The 20,319-nt window shown below is 37.9% G+C and overlaps 1 protein-coding gene across 11 annotated transcripts in view; it reads right to left on the bottom strand.

The window, feature by feature from the left end:
* LOC120758783 (cadherin-12) overlaps positions 1-20,319 on the bottom strand; it is a 578,611-nt gene that overhangs the window by 117,647 nt on the left and 440,645 nt on the right. For 10 of the 11 annotated variants that reach the window (XM_058421638.1, XM_040077434.2, XM_040077424.2 and 7 more), the window contains one exon: positions 14,555-14,849. The exons of the other annotated variant lie outside the window; for it this stretch is intronic. In XM_058421638.1, coding sequence (XP_058277621.1) covers positions 14,555-14,849 — 295 coding nt within the window. The remainder of the gene's footprint in view (positions 1-14,554; positions 14,850-20,319) is intronic. 11 annotated transcript variants of the gene reach the window in all.

A 20,319-nucleotide genomic window follows, 5' to 3' on the forward strand; every position in this document is an offset into this window, starting at 1 on the left:
GAAAACAATACTGGAAGTGTTGAGTTTTTAGCAAAGAGAACAGTTACTTTCATTTCCATTGATCTTTTTCCTACTTAGTTATGATCCGTTTAGCTTGCAGGCTGACTACCTTGTCTGGAAAATATGACAACCTGTCTCGTCATCAACTATATGGAAGAGAAATCAGGGAACAGGCAAACACATCATGTTCCAAGCTTCAGAGAATACTGCCTTGCCATGGGTTTCAAGCCAGCCAGCGCTTGGCTTGTCAGGGTGATACAAAGAATCCTCCTTTACTAATACAGGAACTACCTGTTTAATTTTCTAGTCACCAGCTAACCTGTGGGATGACTCACTAGGCAGCCATCTGGTTTTTCATAAAAAGTTTTAAGAGAATTACATGTTTGTACCTTTCAGTTGTACAGAAACTCAAATAGCAAAATATCTCTTGTGGAAAGGTTTCAATCAGCTGTATCAGGATCCTTGTTGAGAAAAGGCTGGAGGGATGTCAGATTACTGTTCCCACAAGATCTGTAAAGGTTCCTTAGTTAGGAAAAACCTACAGGACTGGATTGCCTATCTATGCTGTTCCTTACTACAAACAAGGAGAACTATTTAAATACCTAGGACTCATTAAATCCAAAGTTGTCAGACAGATACACCTAAAACTGGCTGACATTCCATTTAAAGATACTCTTGTATATGCCGTTCCTCAGTCTGCAGATATTTTTAGACCTCTGGTTTATGTAGATTTTCTTTTCCTAAGGTATTATTTTAATCTGCAGTGTCTTTGTTGTAGACTTTAAGCCTTATGGGATTCTCTAAACAGAGAATATTTTGTCCTTAACAGTATGTTTATGATGAGTGATTTTTCTCTTAGTTCTTGTTAAGCCAGATTCTCATGAACACTTTTCTTATCACTCCAGGCCTTGCTAGGATTACATCTAATTTGCCACACAGAGTTATTTCTGCACACAGAATTAAAGCCTTTAATCATATTTGGTGTAATGATTCCTATTTGCTTAATAATCTTGAGACTATCTTACATTCTCTTTTGCCCTCCTCTAGGGCTGATGATGACTTGATTGACTCACACAGTCCATCAATGACTGATTTCTTAGACTTCCTAGATTTCTTAGTACAGAATATCAGTCATGTCTGCTTTTTTTCTTTCTTTTTTTTTTTTTTGTTTGTTTACTGCAGAGTAAAACACAGAAATAGGTGAGTAGAACACTAGATATGCACTCGATTTCCATGCAAAATATCCATTAAAATCCTTTTAATATTTGGCTTATTATTACCTGCAGTGTTTTTATGAGGAGATAGGTAGGACATGATTACTTGTCATAAATGAAGAGCTGCCTTGTTTCAGTGAAACCTTGCACTTGTTTCTTCTCTGAAAAATTATAAATAGAATTGAGCATATAAGAAATAAATAGCTCAGTGGCTGAAAAGTAACTTAAAACAAAAATTATATCTGAGACATGACTTTAAAGAGTTAAGATTTTAGCTAAGGGTTAGAAGCAATTTATATTGATCAAGATGTAAGTTAGATTAGTAAATGGTAGGTTAATGATTATTAGATGCCCAAGCTAGAGCTAACTGTTGTATTATGAGTTTGTTTATAGAAAAAGTGGAGTAAGTGAACCTTCATAAGAACAGACTGAAACCACTAAGAACAATGGCCAGCACCTGGACTTGGTATCAATCATTCACAAAGCAGGGGACCTTGGACGGTGCCAGAGGGTCACAGAGACCTGATGAAGACTCTCCTGACTTCATCCTTTGAGACCACTGACCCAATTCGAGACCACCGACCCAATTCAAGAGAAGAACTGCACACGTGAAGGACTGATAGCCTCATTTTAATACAGAGCGGGGATGGGAGGTGCTGGGGTTATGCATATGTATTGTATGTAAGATCTTGGAAAATAAATAGAGAGCAAAGAGCCTTGTTCGGGGCGGCCACGCCTTTCGGAGATGAGTCCTGTACCGCCTGCCGATGAATAAACATACCACTTTCTAACTTTAATTCGTTAGAGGGTCTTTGTCTGTGACTATGTCGGTTTTCAGTGACTCATATCCATAGCTATGCAGGCAGTAGCTTGAAAAACAGCTTTTATACAAAATATTTAATGTTTACAGTTGCTCAGTGGCTAAGAACAGTAATACTTTTTAAATATGTGTAATGTTTAAAACCATTTGGTGACCAAAAGAACAACCCTTACTGAAAAGATATTTAATGTCAGAGTAATTTTGTAGTAAAAAAAAAGCAACTTGTTAATTTTTATCATTTACAGCTGATTTGTGGCTACTAAAACAACTATCAATACAACGTTTTATGTTTACAGATATTATGCCCGTATAAAAATAATTTTTACATTTTTCAATACTGCACTTAAATATGTCAATTTCTTTCCCTCATCAACTGTGTAATTAACAAACAAAAAAATACAACAACAAAAAAACGCATAGCCCCAACAACTCTAATGCAATATATCGAGAACCTAAAGGTGTTTATGCAAACAGAAAGACTGGACCAATAATTATAAAGCTTCTCCCTATATACAAACTAATACTCAATACCACTGAAACTACTATCAGTGTTTAGAATATAGATTTAGAAAAAACCCAATAGCTTAATTTTAATAATGAAGGCATTTCTTGGCAATTATTAAAATTAAAGTATTAAAAGAGGCTAGTTTCTATCAAAATACACATATGATAAAATATATTGCTTGGTTTATGCAACTGAGCTGCAGTAAAGTCAGTGTGTGGATAGAAACATAGTGGTTTTAACTGCTGTGACATGGGTTTTTGGCTTTGCTCACATACAGTTAAACACAGTCACACAGAGAATCACAGAATGGATAAGTCTGGAAGGGACCACAGTGGGCCATTTGGTCCAACCTCCCTGCTCAATTAGGCTCATCCTAGAGCACATGGCACAGGATTGTGTCCTGATGGGTCTTGAGTGAGGGAGACTCCAGCCCCTTTCTGGGCAATCTGTTCCAGTGCTTGTTCACCTCATGTTCAGGTGGAACTTTCTGTGCCTCCACTTCTGCCTGTTGCCTCTTGCCCTACTACCTGGCCCCAACAAGAAGAGCCTGGCTCCATCCTCTTGACACATTGCTTACCGACACTGATCAGGTTCCTTCTCTGTCATTTCTTCCAAAGGCTGAACAGGCCAAGCTCTCTCAGCCTTTCCTCATAAGAGGAATAATTCCATAATCCTCCATGTTACCCTCCACTGGGCCTGCTCCATGTCTCTGTTGAACTGAGGAGCCTAGAACTGGAGACAGCACTCCAGCTGTTCCTCCCTAGGAACAGAAACATGTCCCTCCACTTGCAGGCAATGCTCTTTCTTTATGCATCCCAGGATACCTTTGGCTTTCTTGGCTAAAAGGACACACTACTGGTTCATGGAGAGCTCATTGCCCACCAGGGCTCCCAGGTCCTTCTATTGCAGAGCTGCTTACCATCAGGTCATCCCCCAGCCTGTTGTGGTTCATGGGATTATTTCTCCCCAGCTGCAAGACCCTGCATTTGCCTTTGTTGAATCTCACGCAGTTCTTCTCTGTCCATCTCTCCAACCTGTTGGGGTCCCTCTGAGGAGCTGCACAGCCCTCTGGGGTATTGGCCACTCCTCACAGTTTTGTGCCATCAATGAACTTGTTGAGGAGGCCTTTGTCCCTTCATCCAAGTCATTGATGAAGTTAAACAATATTGGACCCAGTATTGAACCTTAATGAACGCCACTAACGACAGGCCTCCAACTAGGACCTGTGTCAATGATTACAACCCTCTAGGATCTGCCATTCAGCCAGTTCTCAATACACTTCACTGTCCACTCATCTAATTCTCATCTCCTGAGTCTGCCTATGAGGATATCATGACAGACAGCGTCAAAAGCCTTGCTGAAGTCGTGGTAGAAAATATCCAGTGTAGGCTTAGCTATATGAACGAAGAATCAAATGCTTTTAAATGGTTTCAGCACTAATATTGACATTTTGGGACTGTAAAAACAGCTAGCAGAAAAATAGCTATCCAGCATGTCTTTTTAACAGCCAAAGCTTCTCAGCTTTGCTGATAATTTTGCTGTTCACATGTTTGTATAATCCTGTCTGTCACAGCTTTCATTTTACATAGATTCTCCCACCTGACAGCATTTGCCAAATGTCTTCGTTTCCCTGACAATATCCAACTGCCAGGGTGTATAAAAGGAAATTCACAGTATGGCATCAACCATTATCCTTTAACTAATCAAATCTTGATTTTCTGCACTATTTTCTCCCTTTTGATCTAATTTTTTTAGGTTGCCCAGTGATCTATCATAAAGAAACACTTTTGTTTCAAAAGCTTTAACTACCTACTGTAATACTGAACTGTAATATTCTGTCAATATCTCAGTGTTGGGTTGTTTTATGTTTCTTTTTATTTTGTTTTATGTTTTGTGCAATGTCCTGTATAAAGGGAAAAACACTCTGAGAAAAGGCTAACCAGCCTTAACCTGCTTTCCCTTCCTTAAAACTCACTTTTCTACACAGTGGCAATTAAAGTTATTCTGCTGATCAGTGCAGTGGATGTATCTTTTCAAAATTAAAACAAAGAGAGAATCAGAAAGACAAGAGCTGTAATAATAATAATAATAATAATAATAATAATAATAATAATAATAATAATATTAAAAAAAAAGTAGTTCTTAGTTGGAAACCATTGAACCATCAGTTGAAGTGGGGTAACTGCCGCCTGACTTAAACCCAGGAAAGAGTATGGCAAAACAATGAAGGAGCATGAATTTTTCTGAAACATAGTCCAAATGACTTGGGGCACCAGGTCTGATCCACGTGATGGACAAAATTTGTACACTGTAATAAAGTACCAAATTAGAGAACATGTGGATACGATCCTGCAAGTTCAAATTCTGTAGTTTTGTGAAGGGAAGTTGCTCTTACAAAACCTATTAAAACTAGTGGGTGCATAAATGAGTATATAGCTCAAGATGACTGGCACAAATTAAGAATATCTAAATTTCAAAAAAGCTTTCAGCATGGTTACTAAGAAAAGACTCTTAAAAAATATAAAAAAAAGGAAGTTTAAGACACAGCAGCTTTTCCTAAAATAATCAAAATAGAAAGAGATCTAAAACAGTAGGAATGAATTGCCAGTCTTTACATGAGAGAGAGGTTGCCACTGGCATCTCTCTTGGATCTGAACTCATAGGTTGCCAGTAAAAGAGAATATATGAACATGTGACAGCTTGACAAAATGAAAGCTTCGTTGCAAAGTGCTACAGGGGAATCTTAACATAGCATGAAACTGAGAATATGGAACTTCACATGGAAAAATACAAAGAGGCATTGGGAAAAAGTAACTTATCAGTACTTCCACAGACGTAGGTTGTAGCTATGTTACCTATTAATTCTTGATCTTGGAATCACTGTGGAAAATCCTCCAAAGTTTTCCTCTCAATGATCAACAGCAGACAAAAAAAGGAAAATTATCAATGAGAATAATTCAACAAGGAAAATTGGAAAAAAAATAAAGCGTATTCAAGATGTTTGTATCTTGAATATGACATTCAACTGCGACCTTTTTCTCTAAGGACTTGATAATGTCAGAAAAAAACATGGAGACCAGGCTGGAGCTGGAGGGGCTGCAGTCAGATTATGCTGTCAGTTATCTGTCCATGAGCATGCATAATGCCATCCAAAAGTATCTCTGGTCTCAATGGATTCCCAAAGTAATATCTTCCGCAACAGCCTGGGTAAGCTCTCGGAAACACTTAAAAATATACCGCCAACAGCTAGGAATATATATCAAAGGCAGGATCATTCAGCATTTGTTCCAATGCCTTGTAGTCTTTCTTTCCCCAGTCTCTGCTCACTGCAAGCTTCAGGCTAAACTCAGGCATACAGTGCTAAGCTGAGCCAAACCAGAGTGCAGGTTATTACCCACTGCTTTACAAGTTAAGTTTTCTACATACTGTAATTCTTATACATGAAACTACAGAGATGGATATATTAAATATATGTTCCATTTGTGAATGTATGTATATGCTCCATTATCAATGTTCAAATATAAGCCAATGTTTAAATAAAAGTCAATTAAGTATTCACTCTAGAAGGAAAACTGCCAGAAAATGTATAGAGACAATTTTCACATTGACAGTACCATGGGAAGCAAATTATTGACACTCTTCAGGAAGCTGCTTTGCACAACTGAGGAACACAGTAAAAATAACCTGATATTAACTTTCTATTATCATTGACCATTTTAGTCCGCCACAGTGATCTGGAGTTTGTAGAGTCCCCCCTAATCAATAAAGAGTTAATGTAGTGGTAAAGTATGAAATTAAATTGTGTAGGAAAGAGCATAAGGCATCTGTATATTATGGAATTGATGTGTTTAGTACAGCCCTAGCTGGTCTATGTGCAAGCATAGAGGAATAATGTTGGAGTCCAGGGCATTCCTTTGGTTGCCCTGGAGGGTCAGGGACCTGGGCAGGGGGGTCTGGGACCCCAGCCCAGAGCCCAGAGCTCAGAGAGACACTGGATTTGATTTCAGTCCATGGGAGAGGCTTCTTGCACCGCAGGAAGCATTGCAGGCCACAAGAGTGTGAAAAATAGTAGTTTAGTATATCACAGGGTGAAAAAACAGTGGGTTTGGGATTTTTGGCATTGAAGTGAATGGGGCAAGATGGAGATTTTGGGGCGTTGTCTCCTTCTTCCTTCTTGTTCCCTCACTCCATTTCTGCAGTGACGTTGGCACAAAGTAGTTAGTGAGGATTGGGTCAGAGTAAAGATGACCTTTTTAGTAATAGTGATAGACGTTGGTAAGAAATAGTAAACAAGAAATACGTAGTAATTAGTATAAAAGATAAGGATAGCCCAGAGACAGGAGGAGTCACCAGATGTCCGAACCATGGCAAACATCTTTTGGACACTGAGAAAATTGTAAGATAAGAACTAATAAACGAAGCATGTAACCTTGAAGACTCCATCTTTTCCTGCATTTGGCACAGAGCTTTGCAGAGGGCCAGAACTCTAACACCACCTGAATGCCGGGGAATTTAAACTCCTGCAAAGGAGCCCCCGACAGAATAAAGCAAAGATCTTAAAAAACATTAGGAGACTGCGACAATAGAAGTTATAAATTTGCTGTTAAAATCAGCATATTCAGTGAAAGAAATGCATATGAAAGCAAATGTATCTCTGTGCACATTTTTATGTATAAATATATAAAAACGTATAATAGAATCTTTCCTTGAATGTGTGCTTAATGCTGCTGTGCCCCCATTCTCAGTCATCTGGACTGATAGCTTTAATAAGGGGATAACCTTGGTTTAAACTCAACTATATTTGCATGCTTACGTCAACAATATTGCACCAGAAGCTGACACAGCTGCCAGAAGCAACAACACAGTTGATTAAACTATACTTAAGGAGAACATATTTTGCTAATACAAACTTACAAATGAAGATATCAGGGCACGCTTTTCAGTTCTCATAAATAAATACCCATTTCTGATTAATTCTGGATTTTGGAACTTATATTAAATCAAGAAACTACTTTCAAATAAAGATATTGATAAAACCAATCCAATACCAGAAAAAAACAAACATACAAAAAAAAGAAGAAAAAATCAACAAAACCCAAGCCAAAACATTAGGAGGCCAGCTCTTAAGCTTTTATAAGTCTCTTACTAGGCAAAAGATAACAGCATAGCAATCTCTGTTCCTAACATATTAGTTCTGCATTGTAATCTGACTCCATCTGCTGAGTTTTTCTGCAGGGAATTTCAAGTCATTGTCCTTTAAAATATAAAATCTTCACCATAAAGTATTCTGCATTCTATTTCTCATGCAAGTAATACAATGCCAACTTTGGAGGCACTGATATCCTTCCACTGCAGTGAGGAAGCTGTGCTATTAGAAATACTGAAAATCACAGCACAGATGGGTACAGGAGCCTGCATGTTACAACAGTCGGTAACCCAAGGTGCTTTTCAAGAGAAGATCTTTCTTGTTTATGTCTGTGATTGACTTTCTTCTCCATCATAGAAGAAGAGGTTACAGTGAATGTATGGAAAGAGCAAGGCTGGCTGTCCATTCAAACTTTGGTGTGAAATACGTTTGTGTCCTAGCTTGTAGTGAGAAAATGTCCTTTTAACCTTTAAGAGCAGATGAAAGAATTTGGCCCCTGGTAAGGAAGGCACTGCTAAGTATAAAATAACAGTCCTAAAACTATCTCTTCAGAAAAAAAAAAAAGTTATTCAGTACCACCATCTGCAGCAGTGGCCCTTTGCAGTGGCTTGAATGCATCTCTTGAACTCTGGCTTTGGTGGGCTGTCATGAAGGGAGCCTTCCTGGCACACACTTGGAGCATATCTTCCAGGGTTGGAGCAGGTTCCATGGGAAGGCTGAGGATGGCTGCCTTGCTCTGCTCGTTTGCATTGGCCAGAGCCATCTCTTACAGCACCTCCTCTCAGGCTCCTTCCTTTTTCACCTGTAACTTGATAGCTCTCTTTAATTGCTCTACAAATTTTATGTAAGGTTCTGATGGTAATTGCCTCACTTTGATATATGGTTCGAGAGGGCCGTCAGGCTGCATCAAGAAAAATGCTTTTGAGGCAGCATCTTTAATGCACTCCAAAACTGCCATAGGAATTTCTTGTGCCTCTCTGAGTGCTGAAAACCATTCCCCCTTGCCACATAGATGGTCTAATCAGATCGGCAAGTTGTTGTTATAAACTGCCATTTCAGGATATGCCAAAACTTGGGAAGTGTTTCTATTAACAGCCTTTTCCATGCTGCCTCCCAGAGCCTAAACTCAGTGGAGGACATAAGACAAGAGAAAAGCTGCGGCGCGTTGAAAGGGACCATCACACTTCCTGCTAAATTTGCCTTTAAAAGGTTGTGAAAGTATTCACTTCCAAGTTCAAATTCCTTGTGAGCTTGGCATAAATCCTGAATCGCTTTTTGGGAGAAGGGGTCCCAATTGCCATGGGCAACACTCCCTTCTTTTGATATGTGTTGCTGTGTATTATTTGGTTTCATATTGTATTTCATTTTCATATTGGGTTTTATAATGGTTTGTTCCATACCCCCCTGTTCCCCTAGAAAATGTACAATCCTTAAGTTTGTCCCTGCCCATCTCCCACATTGTTCCCTTCCTGGAATGTCAGCCAACCCTGTTCCACTCCCACCTTATCCCTGATTGGGTATTGGCTTGTCCCCACCTTTAGCCCCTTCCTTGGATATAAGCCAAAGCCACACACGGCCAGGCCCTCTTGGTTCGGGCAGTAGGATGGAGCTCCTGACCCAGGCTGGGGCAGGACCAGAGAAGAAAGACTGAATAAAGCCCTGGTTTCACCCTCGGATCAAGTGCAGACCTTCCTTTGCCATTGACAGGGACTCACTCTCTCCTGCTAAGGGAAAGGTTCTTGGCTGTTCCTGGGTTTTTGGACCCTGAGGATACTCCTTATAACTGTGGTTTGTCTCTTGAGCTAGCTGGGGCAAGAATAGAGCCAGAGAGCTCCATGAGAAAGACAAGACACAGATATGTGACCGGGGGAGCAGGGAACCCGGAAGCGGGAACCAATCCCGGCTTTTCTGCTACCCCAGTCACATACTGACAGTCAAAAAGAAGGGGTGCTGTCCATGGTGATTGGGACCCCTTCTCCCAACAAGTGATTTGGGATTTATGACAAGCTCACAAGGAATTTGGATGCAAAAGTGAATACTTTCACAACCTTTAAAACCAAATTTAGCAGATAACCTCCCTGGACACGAAGCACTGTTTCCTCACGATGCAACAATCATCTTTTTAATTAGTGGCATTAATTAAAAGGAAAAACAAGCCAACACTAGAGTAAAGAAGCTGTAGAAGAAAATTCAACCTGCCCTCAATGCAAATTTGAAGGGGAAAAAGTAAACTTCCACCTGCAACATGCATGGAGAATAACACAAGTTCTAAGAAAATCTACTGTGAAAAACATGGCTATGGGTTGCTATGTCAGATGTAACCAAAAGTATGTATTCTATTGCTATCTGTTGAAACCAGCTGGGAAGGTGTTTATCTCTTCTATGACCCATTCCTCATAACTCTGAGGAGGACAGGGATGGATGTTTTTTAATTAATGGGCCAGCATTCTTCATCTCTGCCACAACCCATCCTCCCTCCAGGGGGAATATCTTCTGTTAATGGGCCATTAAGGCTCACCACATGACTGATAAAATGACATTATTCCATTGTGAGATGCTCCACCCAGAAGGAGGAGCCAAGCATTCCTACCTGGATAAAATCTGAGATTCAGAACACCAGGACAGCCTGTTTCTACTGGATTCCCAGAGAAAGACCATACCCATTTCACCACCACTGGACCTTCAGACTACAGGATCATATCTGCTCCAACAGAAGCATATCTGTCACACCAGGAGGACTTAATTGGACTGCTACCAATAAAATGACCAACAGGGTGTCAGGTCATATTCTGATTCTGTCAGTGTTTTCTTTTTTTTGTTTGCTTTTTTGTACAACTACATTTTTATTTTTAATATTCCTAATAAAGAACTTTTATTACTATTCCCACATCTTTGCCTGAAAGCCCCTTAATTTCAAAATTATAATAATTCAGAGGGTGGGGGGAGGGGTACATTCTACATTCCAAGGGAGGCTCTGGCTTTCCCTGGCAGACACCTGTCTTTGCAAACCAAGACACTATGATAGATGTATCTAAGCAATACCTCTGTACAGAAAACCAGATCTTGAGAATGCCATGAATTTTCAGTTTTTTGCACTTTTTGAGTAAAAAATTGCCAAAGGCCAGTTGATCTACAATTTTATTATAATACTGTAACTGCAGCCCAGATTCCAGAGATGAATGCTGTGGCATTATTTCAGCCATCCCAGATTCAGCCACAGAAATTATTAGGAAGTCGAGAGACATTACAAAACTGAGAATCATTTAGCCATGACAATTTGTAAAAAAGTTCCATTACTAATAATATTACAAATAACCTTGGGATAAAGTACCAAACTGGGTAAAACTTTGCATGCAAATGTCATGAAACAATAAAAGACTGCAAGTCACTAGTCACAGAAGCTTGTCAGGCTCACATAAGAGACTAGTAAGGGTGAAAAAAAGTAGTGTTTTAGTGATTTTTCCACAATTTCCGAAGAAATATGTGCATGAGTGCAGTTTATAATCAACACTGTTGTAAAACTGTAGTAAGTGAAATTTGCAACATTTGGTAATTAAAAAGTTGCAACTAGAAAATGAAAATGTTAAAAAAAAAATAGATGAGAGGAAGAGTTTATCTGTTTTTTTTTCCTAAGCCAAGACAACCATATGCTACACCAGCTGAAGAATCAAAGTGATTTTCAATGTCAGCCTCAGGCACTGGTAGGTCTAAGCATCTCTATAGGTGCAGCTAAATGGTACTGATGACAAAAAGGAGTAGTTTTAGATCCTCTCAGAAATCTGTGCTTGCATAAGGAAGGAAAAACAGATAAGAGAGAACAAGAGATTTGCAAGACCTGCATCAGAATAGGTACAATCTCCTGGCACACTATAGAGGACAAGGTATTTCTGGATATTTTTGCTGCAAGACAACCTAACAGCAAAAATTCTTATCTGCTTTAGTAGCCACTAATTGAAGTTTAGGCTTCCATTTAGGGCACTCTTTCCTTGCCTTGCCTTTTCTGATCAATTCTCATCCTTTTTTTTGTTTGTTTGGTTTTTTTGTTTGTTTTTGTTTTTGTTTTTGGTTTTTTTTTTTTAATGGGGGGGACCAAAAAAACCCAAAACAAATAAAAAAAACCCACCAACAACCAAACCCAAAACTGTTAGGAAAAATTCTTCTAGATATAGTGAATGTGACTGAATAAAGAGAAGACCAAGAAGATCCATTTTTGCCATGGCATCTACTTCTGTTTTTTCTAAAGGAGAGTAACTTAATAACTTGATGTCCTAGGGTAACTTTATGATGCTTGTATCCCCAGTCGTCTGTTCTGTTTGTGCTGTATATTGAGTCCTGTGCCTTTAAGACTGGTTCTAAGAGCAAGGAGAAGCGTGGAGTTTGTTTTGAGAAAACTGCCTGACTCCTCCACATTCTTCTGGTTCAGCAGAGGCTTGGAGAGACTGCAGAACAGAGATTTTTATTTTTTTTTTATTTTATTTTTTTTTTCCTTTCTTTTAGTTAGTTTCAGCTAGCTAGGGCAGAGAAGTTCCCTGGACTGTTTTTCTTTTTCTTTTTCTTGGAACTGTTTAAACCTGCTCTGGACTGAAAACCCAGGGGAGCACTGGGGGCTGCACCTGCGGCCCACCGGGGCCTGGACCTCGGCATTTTCCAGCAGCGCCGGAGAGACTGGGACTGAGGAGAGACTGAGAGAGAGCCGAGCTACACCCACGGCACGGACTTTCTCAATTTGCCATCTCACTTCAGAAGGAGAAGTTTTATTGTTTAATATTATTCATTCTTTATACTTGTATGCACTTCATTTGTTTAGTAAAATAGTTTTTTCCACTTTTCTCCAAAGAGGTTTTTTTTTTACCAGACCGGTTGGAGGGAGGGGCCACTTGGGCTTGCTTCCTTAGAGGGATCCTCTACAGGGGTTTTCTCCCAAATTTGTCCCAAACCAGGACACTTGAGAAGCATTTATTTTAAAATGCTGTATGCATGACACAGCATGCTTAGTATCTCATTTAGTCATGCAACTCCTCATCCATGAAAAAGCCACAATGTATGGCATGCCTTGAAGAGTACTTCATATGAAGTAAAAGCTCTGTTAGTATTTAATCTGCTGCACGCACATCTATAAGAAAATAACAAAGAAAGATAGGGGAGAAAAACAGTAAGGGAATGAATGCAGGCACTGTGTTGTACTGTACAAACACCATCACTGATTTTAATTTTTTTTCTTTCTGATCAGGTTTTAAAAACAATTTCACAACCAACTATAAGTTCAGTGGTGAGAAATGTAATTCTGAATTTGCCACAGACACAGATGACAAAATGTAACAAATGGATTTCATCTATACATAATACAACCATAAGTAATATTATTATGCATCTCATTACGGGAAACAAGAGTGCACCTATATTTTGAATCTACAGATAAATTCTTGTGGGTGGCTATGCTGAATGCTTCTCTACACTTCTGTAAGATTAACATGATTATCTCTGCAAGTTTATTCACATCAAATTTGGTCACATTCTATCACATTGTACTACTCCTTATCACAAAATTTTAAAGAATACCTCATTAATTTGATGTAACAACTTGTGTAGATAGCTAGTCAGCTCCCAGATTGACCTTAAAAATATCAATGGCTGAGCTGCATAGCTGAAAGGGAACAGTATCTCCCTGTAACTTCAAACTCACAAAACTTCCAAAACTGTTAACAACTACCAGGAGTATTAAATGGCTGCTCCTGGTTTGTGAAGTACTGGGAAAAGACAGTTTAGGAGAGAGAAGGGCAATAAACTGGAATTAGCACTGGGAAGTTAAAGGACTCCCAGCCCAGAACAAATTAATTTCTGGTGCCTGCAGGGAAACCCAAAATGCCATCTGGCAGCAGGACACAAGCACTGTGCTCATGTTGCAAACACAGTGCTCAGGATCACTGCAGAATCAGACATCAGGACAAGACCAAAAGGGCCCATTAAACTTATTCTCTGGCTCCAAAGCAGGATCAATGCTCTTTATGTCATTTCTGGCAAATATCTAAAATATTGTGAAAATTCTTCAAGCAAAAACTTATTCCAGTACTTGAGAGTCATTACTGCAGTCCACCTTTCTCTGAAAAGAAAATTACTCTGTCCTCGGTACACTAGGTTTTTGAAAACTTAACATGTTCCCAGGAAATCTTCTCTTTCTCTCTCTCTCTCTCTTTTTTTTTTTTTTCTTTAAGAATCTGATGCACTAAAGCTTTTCTTGGACATTAGGTTTTTGACAACTTGAGCAACTGTTGAGCCACATTGAGCCACAGACTCTCATTCTTGCATTGTGACCAAGGCAAGGGCAATAGTTAATTTGAGCATGCACAGTATAAAAGGACTTGAGTAAAGAATTGTTCCCTAATGCCTAATTAGGAGATCATGCTAGTGCTGTAGGAGTTTAAGAGCCACAAAGACAAAACCAGTTAAATGGCAAGACATTTTATAGCAAACAGGCAATCTAATTTTGTACAGCAAACAACAAATGTGAACTAGGAAGATAGGGGAATGCACCACATCATCTGACATAACAGGTTTGGGGTTACAGAAAATCCCTGGACCTTAGCATACCTTCCTTGAATACCTTGTTTTTTTAACTCATCCTACCCTCAGAAACCTAACATCACAGGCACTCATATTGCAGGAGAATAAGTTTCTAAATAAACAAAGATGAAACAAAACTGTCATCTGTGCACATCTAGGCACAGAATACCAGAAACATTTCTAATAATGGGTTTAAGAAGTTGTTTTTTTCATTTCATCCTTCTCTTTCTTTCCTCAGCAAGAAAAGTATATTGAGACAATTAAGCAATATGTGATTAGTTATCAAGCATTTACATCTTCTTACTCACCCACTGGAGACATTTCTGGGACACTGGCAACATAAGGCCCATCCAGAAACTTTGGCTCATTATCATTAATGTCCTGCACCTTGATGATGAATTCTGATTCAGGCTCTAGTGGTTTCTTGGTGTCAACATCCACAGCCTGAGCCCGGAGTGTGTAGAAAGGTTTTTCTTCTCGATCTAGGCTCCTTATGGCATGAATGTCGCCTGTTGTCTCATCAATGGTAAAAACTGTGCCAGCACCATCTCCTGAAAGGGTATATTTAACAGTGCCGACTCCCTTATCCAAGTCAGAATGAAGCTTGAGAAGAAAAAGAAAAACAGAAGGGAAGACAAAAACATTAATGGCTTTTCCTAGGCTAGACAAGTTTTGTTTTAGTTTGGTTTTTGTTTGTTTGTTTGTTTGTTTGTTTTGTTTAAAATACTTGGGTGGAATCAATTTCTTCAGTCCTTGACTGCCTCTGAGTGCGTGGAGAAAATGTGGGTAGTATGTTATGCAAGACTTTTACTCCTATCTAGTACAGCACAGACTTGCTAAAGTTCAGTAACTGAAACTGCAATGATGCAGGGCTTCACATTTGTTATAAACTGAAATTTAAGACCAAGGATGTAAAATCACCTGTAGCCATCTCAAACAAATGTGAGATGACGAGAAAGTGTCAAAAGCTTTCATAGGCATTTGGCTTTCAGAGAAGGGAAATATCTAACTATTTCAAGAGCAAGAGCTTGATGGCATCTGAAACTCAAAGTCAAACGTGGTTAAAAAAAAAAAGAAAAAAAAGAAAATATACACCTCATGATTACAGTAAATGCTAAGCAGAACTAAAAATACTGCCCTTTACACAAATATTTGATCACATGCTTTTGTCTTTTCTGAGATAATCACATTGTGGACTGTGAATCTAGGAGTTTCTTGCTCATTTTGAGATTATGGAACTCAGTATTTTCTGTCTTCAACAGCAACATACACATTTTTCAAGCTATTACTCTGATTAATGTCTAGTTATAATTTAAATAAATTTAAAAAACCCTACAAAACTTGAATTTGACTTTTTGGATGCTTTCGTCCCTTTAATCAGTGTCTATCCTACAATAAAGTGGCCTCAAACATTATTTTAAATGAAGGATTTTTTAAAATCCAAATAAAGTATGATGAATTTCTTTATCAGATGCCTCTACCTGCTCCATACTCAACCTTTAAGTACAATTAAGAGATTAAAAGATACTCAAGGTTCCATCACTGATGCTGAAATAGATTTTGAAATATTCTTCCACTTTTCCCATCTAATGAGGACTGAAAAAATCTTCTGTAACGGACACTAGTCAGAACGGAGTTTTGAAGAATGAATTCCCTAAAGCTGAATTGTAAAGCCATATTGGATATAAACTTTATTTACATGATGTACGGCCCAAGGTGAAACACAGTAGAGGAAACATGGGACATGAAAGGAGATTATGTAGAAAATGAATTACTGAGAGACTAAATGGTTTTGGTAATGGGGCAAGAAGCTAAGCTACAGAAAAGGAGTTAGTGGCAATTACTAACATTTATAGCTATTGGCTTGAAATTGAAAATAGGTCCTTGTGACTGTGGAAGAGGTCATGGTTTGTGGCACAGAGAAAACATGCGTAGTCTCTCTTTTGTCTACTTTTTAATCTCATCATTCTTGCTCAGTGAATATACTAAATTCTGATCTTTCATCTAGATGCCCCCCACATGCAATTTTAAATTATCTCTCCAGTCCAAACTAAAGCATTTTGCTTCTGAGCTGTTAAATATTTCCTCGCTTGCAAAATGGAAAGATGATGCAGTCTGAGATAATTAATGTCTATTCCTGCCTCATCATTTTAATTTAAGTGGCTCAAAACTTCCTGCTGTTTCATTATACTCTGCTCAGTGAAAACTTGGTATTTTCCTTCCATTGTCATTTTGAGGCTTACAGACACACATCAAGAGAAAAAAGAATCAAAATGATGATAAGAAAGCTTGAAGGAAAAAAAAAAATAATTTGAACTTTTCAGAGAGAACCAGACAATTGTTTCAGTAGTGTCCCTATATTAAATAAAATTTATTGGGCTTCATTGTGAAGACTACCTTGATGTATACTCCTGGAAGTATGACTATCACAGAGAAAAATAATGCAGTTATGAAGCAGAAATTTGTGAACAAAGAAGTATGACAAGATTACTCCTATCTCCTGTCAGTGGATTTGGCACTAAAGCTGAGATGGTTGAGTGTGTTTCTGATTGCCAGCTGTAGGTTTTATGTTCAACTAGTAACAAATCAGGCTGCACTGCATGTCTTATCTGAGCCCTTGGATTATACTAGAGAGAATCAATTATACTTGCTTTTCCTAGCTAGAGAAAAAGCAGGAAAATCAAGGGCTCCCAAGACAAAGGAAGACTGAAATACAAAGACTAGACTAAATATTTGTTTTGTTTTGTTTTGTTTTGTTTTGTTTTGTTTTCCCAAATGTACTGGAGAAAAATAGGTTTAAAGCTGGCAGGATTAGCAATTCTAAAGTTACAGGTGTATTCACTGGACTTCAGAAATGTCACTCAGCTAGTACAACCTAGGAACCATTCCACCTATTTAAGCAGAGCTGCAATGCTCTGCATTAGCTGGGATGTGTCACACTGTATTTATTCACCAAATCTGCCGATTTTGACATAGGCTTCCTACATGACATTGCTGGACAATGTGCAAATGCGCACTTATTTGTAACCCACACTGAGCTATGCAATTTGTGGGGCAGTTCAACATTACAGTGTCAAATTACTGCAGGGGAAATGCTGATTGATTAATTTAAAATTAACTAAATTCTTCAACAATAAAGGGAATGCAAAACTTAGATGCAAAGATGAAGAGCAAGAAGCTAGCATTAGCTGTACTTAACACAACACTAGGAAATAATCCTGACTTTCAATGCCTGAATTTTTTCAGAAAGCAGTTTAAGCTAAAGAATAACTTATTGCTACTGTGTCTTGATATATGTGCTACAAGCTTATAGCACTGAAAGAAAATACTTTTTTTTTTTTTTTTTTTTTTTTTTTTTTTTTTTTTTTTTTTTTTTTTTTTTTTTTTGTGCTGAGAACCATAGAGATGTTTTGTGAGAGGCTTGTTTTTATGACACCACAGCAGCTCTGGGTTTGTATCCCATTTCTCTTTGCTTGTGCTTATTTTCTAATTCTTGGTCTTCCACTATTTCAGCAAAATTAAAGGGCAAGAGAACAAGTGCTCAGATATTACCTACTTCCCTCCCCACAATGTGTTTACATTCCAGAATCACCTGAAATTACTGCCACAAGGTTGTACAAATGATTGTATTCACACAGGTTGTCTTAATTTAATGTTTTCTCTATAAATCCTGAATATTAAAAATCCAGCAGAGGCTTGAAAATGTGAGGAATTCATTTCTATGTTTGCTGAAATCTACACTTTTGTTCTCACCATGTAAGTAGCATAGTTTAGTGTCAGATCTTTGGGCAAATCTGCCCCAAATGTAAAATTAATTTCTTGTGGCAAAACTCTGTTGGTGCACAAAATCATTAATATTAATCCATGATGGCAGAAAAAGACCTATCATTCCATAATTCTTGCTAATGTGTAAAAACAATAACACATATGGCAAAGGAAATGACTGATTTTTTAAAAAATAAAGTATTAATAATAAGATCAAGACTATTGTAAGATACATTGCATAAATATATGCAGAAATTATGGCAGTGTTTTTGAACTATATCCAATACCAGATGCTAGACTGAGTCAGCCTACAAATCCATGTGATCTAGCAATCTGCTTCAGCCTGTAACAAGATGAATTCTAGTTTGCTTCAGAGAGGATGAAAAGTTGGTAACAACTCACTACTAGCACATCTGGGAGAAATTGTTTATTCAGTTCTTCTGACGGTTTCTAACAAGAAGTATGATTGTATTTTGGCAATAAATTAAGATCTTACTGCTTCAGTAACTCAGTGTTATCAGCTCTGTGTCACTTCAAGAATTCATACACCTGCACAAATAATTTCAAATCACATGAAAGGCCAGGAAATGCATTAAGTAATGTGCTACAGAAATGGGTCTATACTCCTAAGTAAATTGAGTATTGCAGGAGTATGGATCAAATGTATTAGTTCCTCAGTATCCTATGGTGTTGATTTTCTCTTCAGTATCCTATTCATCTGATCCTCAACTGTTCACCTTCTCTTTCCTTAAATACTTCAATTACTTCTATTTATACAATCATTTTGAAAGTCAAATATGTAAAATCACATACACAGGTAAAGAAAGTGTAAGCAAGAGAAGCTTAAAACACTGCAAAATTTTCTACTTTAAAATGAAGCAATCACTATACCCCGACAAATCATGCAAGAACAAGGGCTATGGCATCTGTCAGGATTGCTGTGATCATACTTTCACTGCAATACAGATATTGAAAAGTTGTTGAATGCTTTAAATCCCTAAATGTATATATTTACCCTCTGATACACTCTGAGATTCTAGGTCTTATTCCACTGCCAATTTCACAGGCTAGGAAAAAAAAAAAAATCAAAATCACTGTCTAATTTATTTGCTACTAGTAAATCAATTTAAATGCTATATTGCAGTACATATCTGCATTGAAAAAAAAAAAAAAAAAAAAAAAAAAATCCAGGCTATTAGCCATTCCTTGCCTGCACAACGGTATCAGTTATACATCCCACATCTGCATATGTATGTCATTTTTCATTATGAAATATATTTTAGAACTTTACTCCATTATTTTCTCTTTGTGTATCTACTCCCAGGTATCACCATTCATTCTGCAGTCACCAGCCCCTGTACTTTTCTTGGGTAAGAGGTTCAATGAAAACTATTTGAGAAACCAGAACATCCATTCAACTCCAATATTACCTAAAACTGAAAATATAGAGTGATGCCCTGAACTGAGGAAAGGCTAAAAAGCCATTTTTGTACAGTTAACGTAGACCCAAGCAGACCTGTTTCAGCAGATCTCTACTGCAAAAAGTGTATGTTGGAACAAGGATATCCACTAGAAGAGAGGAGGGTAAATGAGCCTGGAGACTCTCTATTTGGAAGGCTGCCCTTTTAAAATATAATTATTCTACACATATTTTCTCTTGGCAAAAATTCTATGGTCTCCACAGATTGCATACTTTCTTTTAGAAACTGATAATTAGAATCTAATGTACTGCTTTCACACAAATGCATTTATTCATTCCCTCTAAAAATACATAAACCTTAAAAACCTTCCTAAGATTCAAAGGGGTGTGGGGGTGCCAGAGACTTTAATTCAGTACACAGAGAAATAAAAAGAAACAGTATAATTGTTGTCAATCCAATCCAATCCAATAAAATAGTTTTTATTCCCTTCCCTCTCTATCATACACACACACCACTGCAGAGGACATTTAGGGATGAGGCAAAATCTGCTCACAACACAGTCATGCAAATGGTTCCTGAATACCTAGGGCATCTTCTAAATGACAAGTTAACATGCATTAGTCAGGCAAGACTACAGACTTGTGTTGAGAGGAGTTAGGACACGACTACAAATGGGTCAGATAAATGACAGTAGGTGTATGGAAACAAATAGCAACTAAAATCACAGAATCAGAGAATCCTTTAGGTTAAGAAAGACCTTTAAGATAGCTGAGTCCAACTGCAAAATCATGAGGTAAATTAAAGGTGAACAAAAGGAGAAAATAATTATTTTTTAAAAGGTCATTTGGAAAAGAAGAATTTTCAAAGCTGAAAATTATTTGTAATAA

The sequence above is a fragment of the Hirundo rustica genome, chromosome 1 (assembly GCF_015227805.2).
Source record: "Hirundo rustica isolate bHirRus1 chromosome 1, bHirRus1.pri.v3, whole genome shotgun sequence".
Classification (NCBI taxonomy): domain Eukaryota; kingdom Metazoa; phylum Chordata; class Aves; order Passeriformes; family Hirundinidae; genus Hirundo; species Hirundo rustica.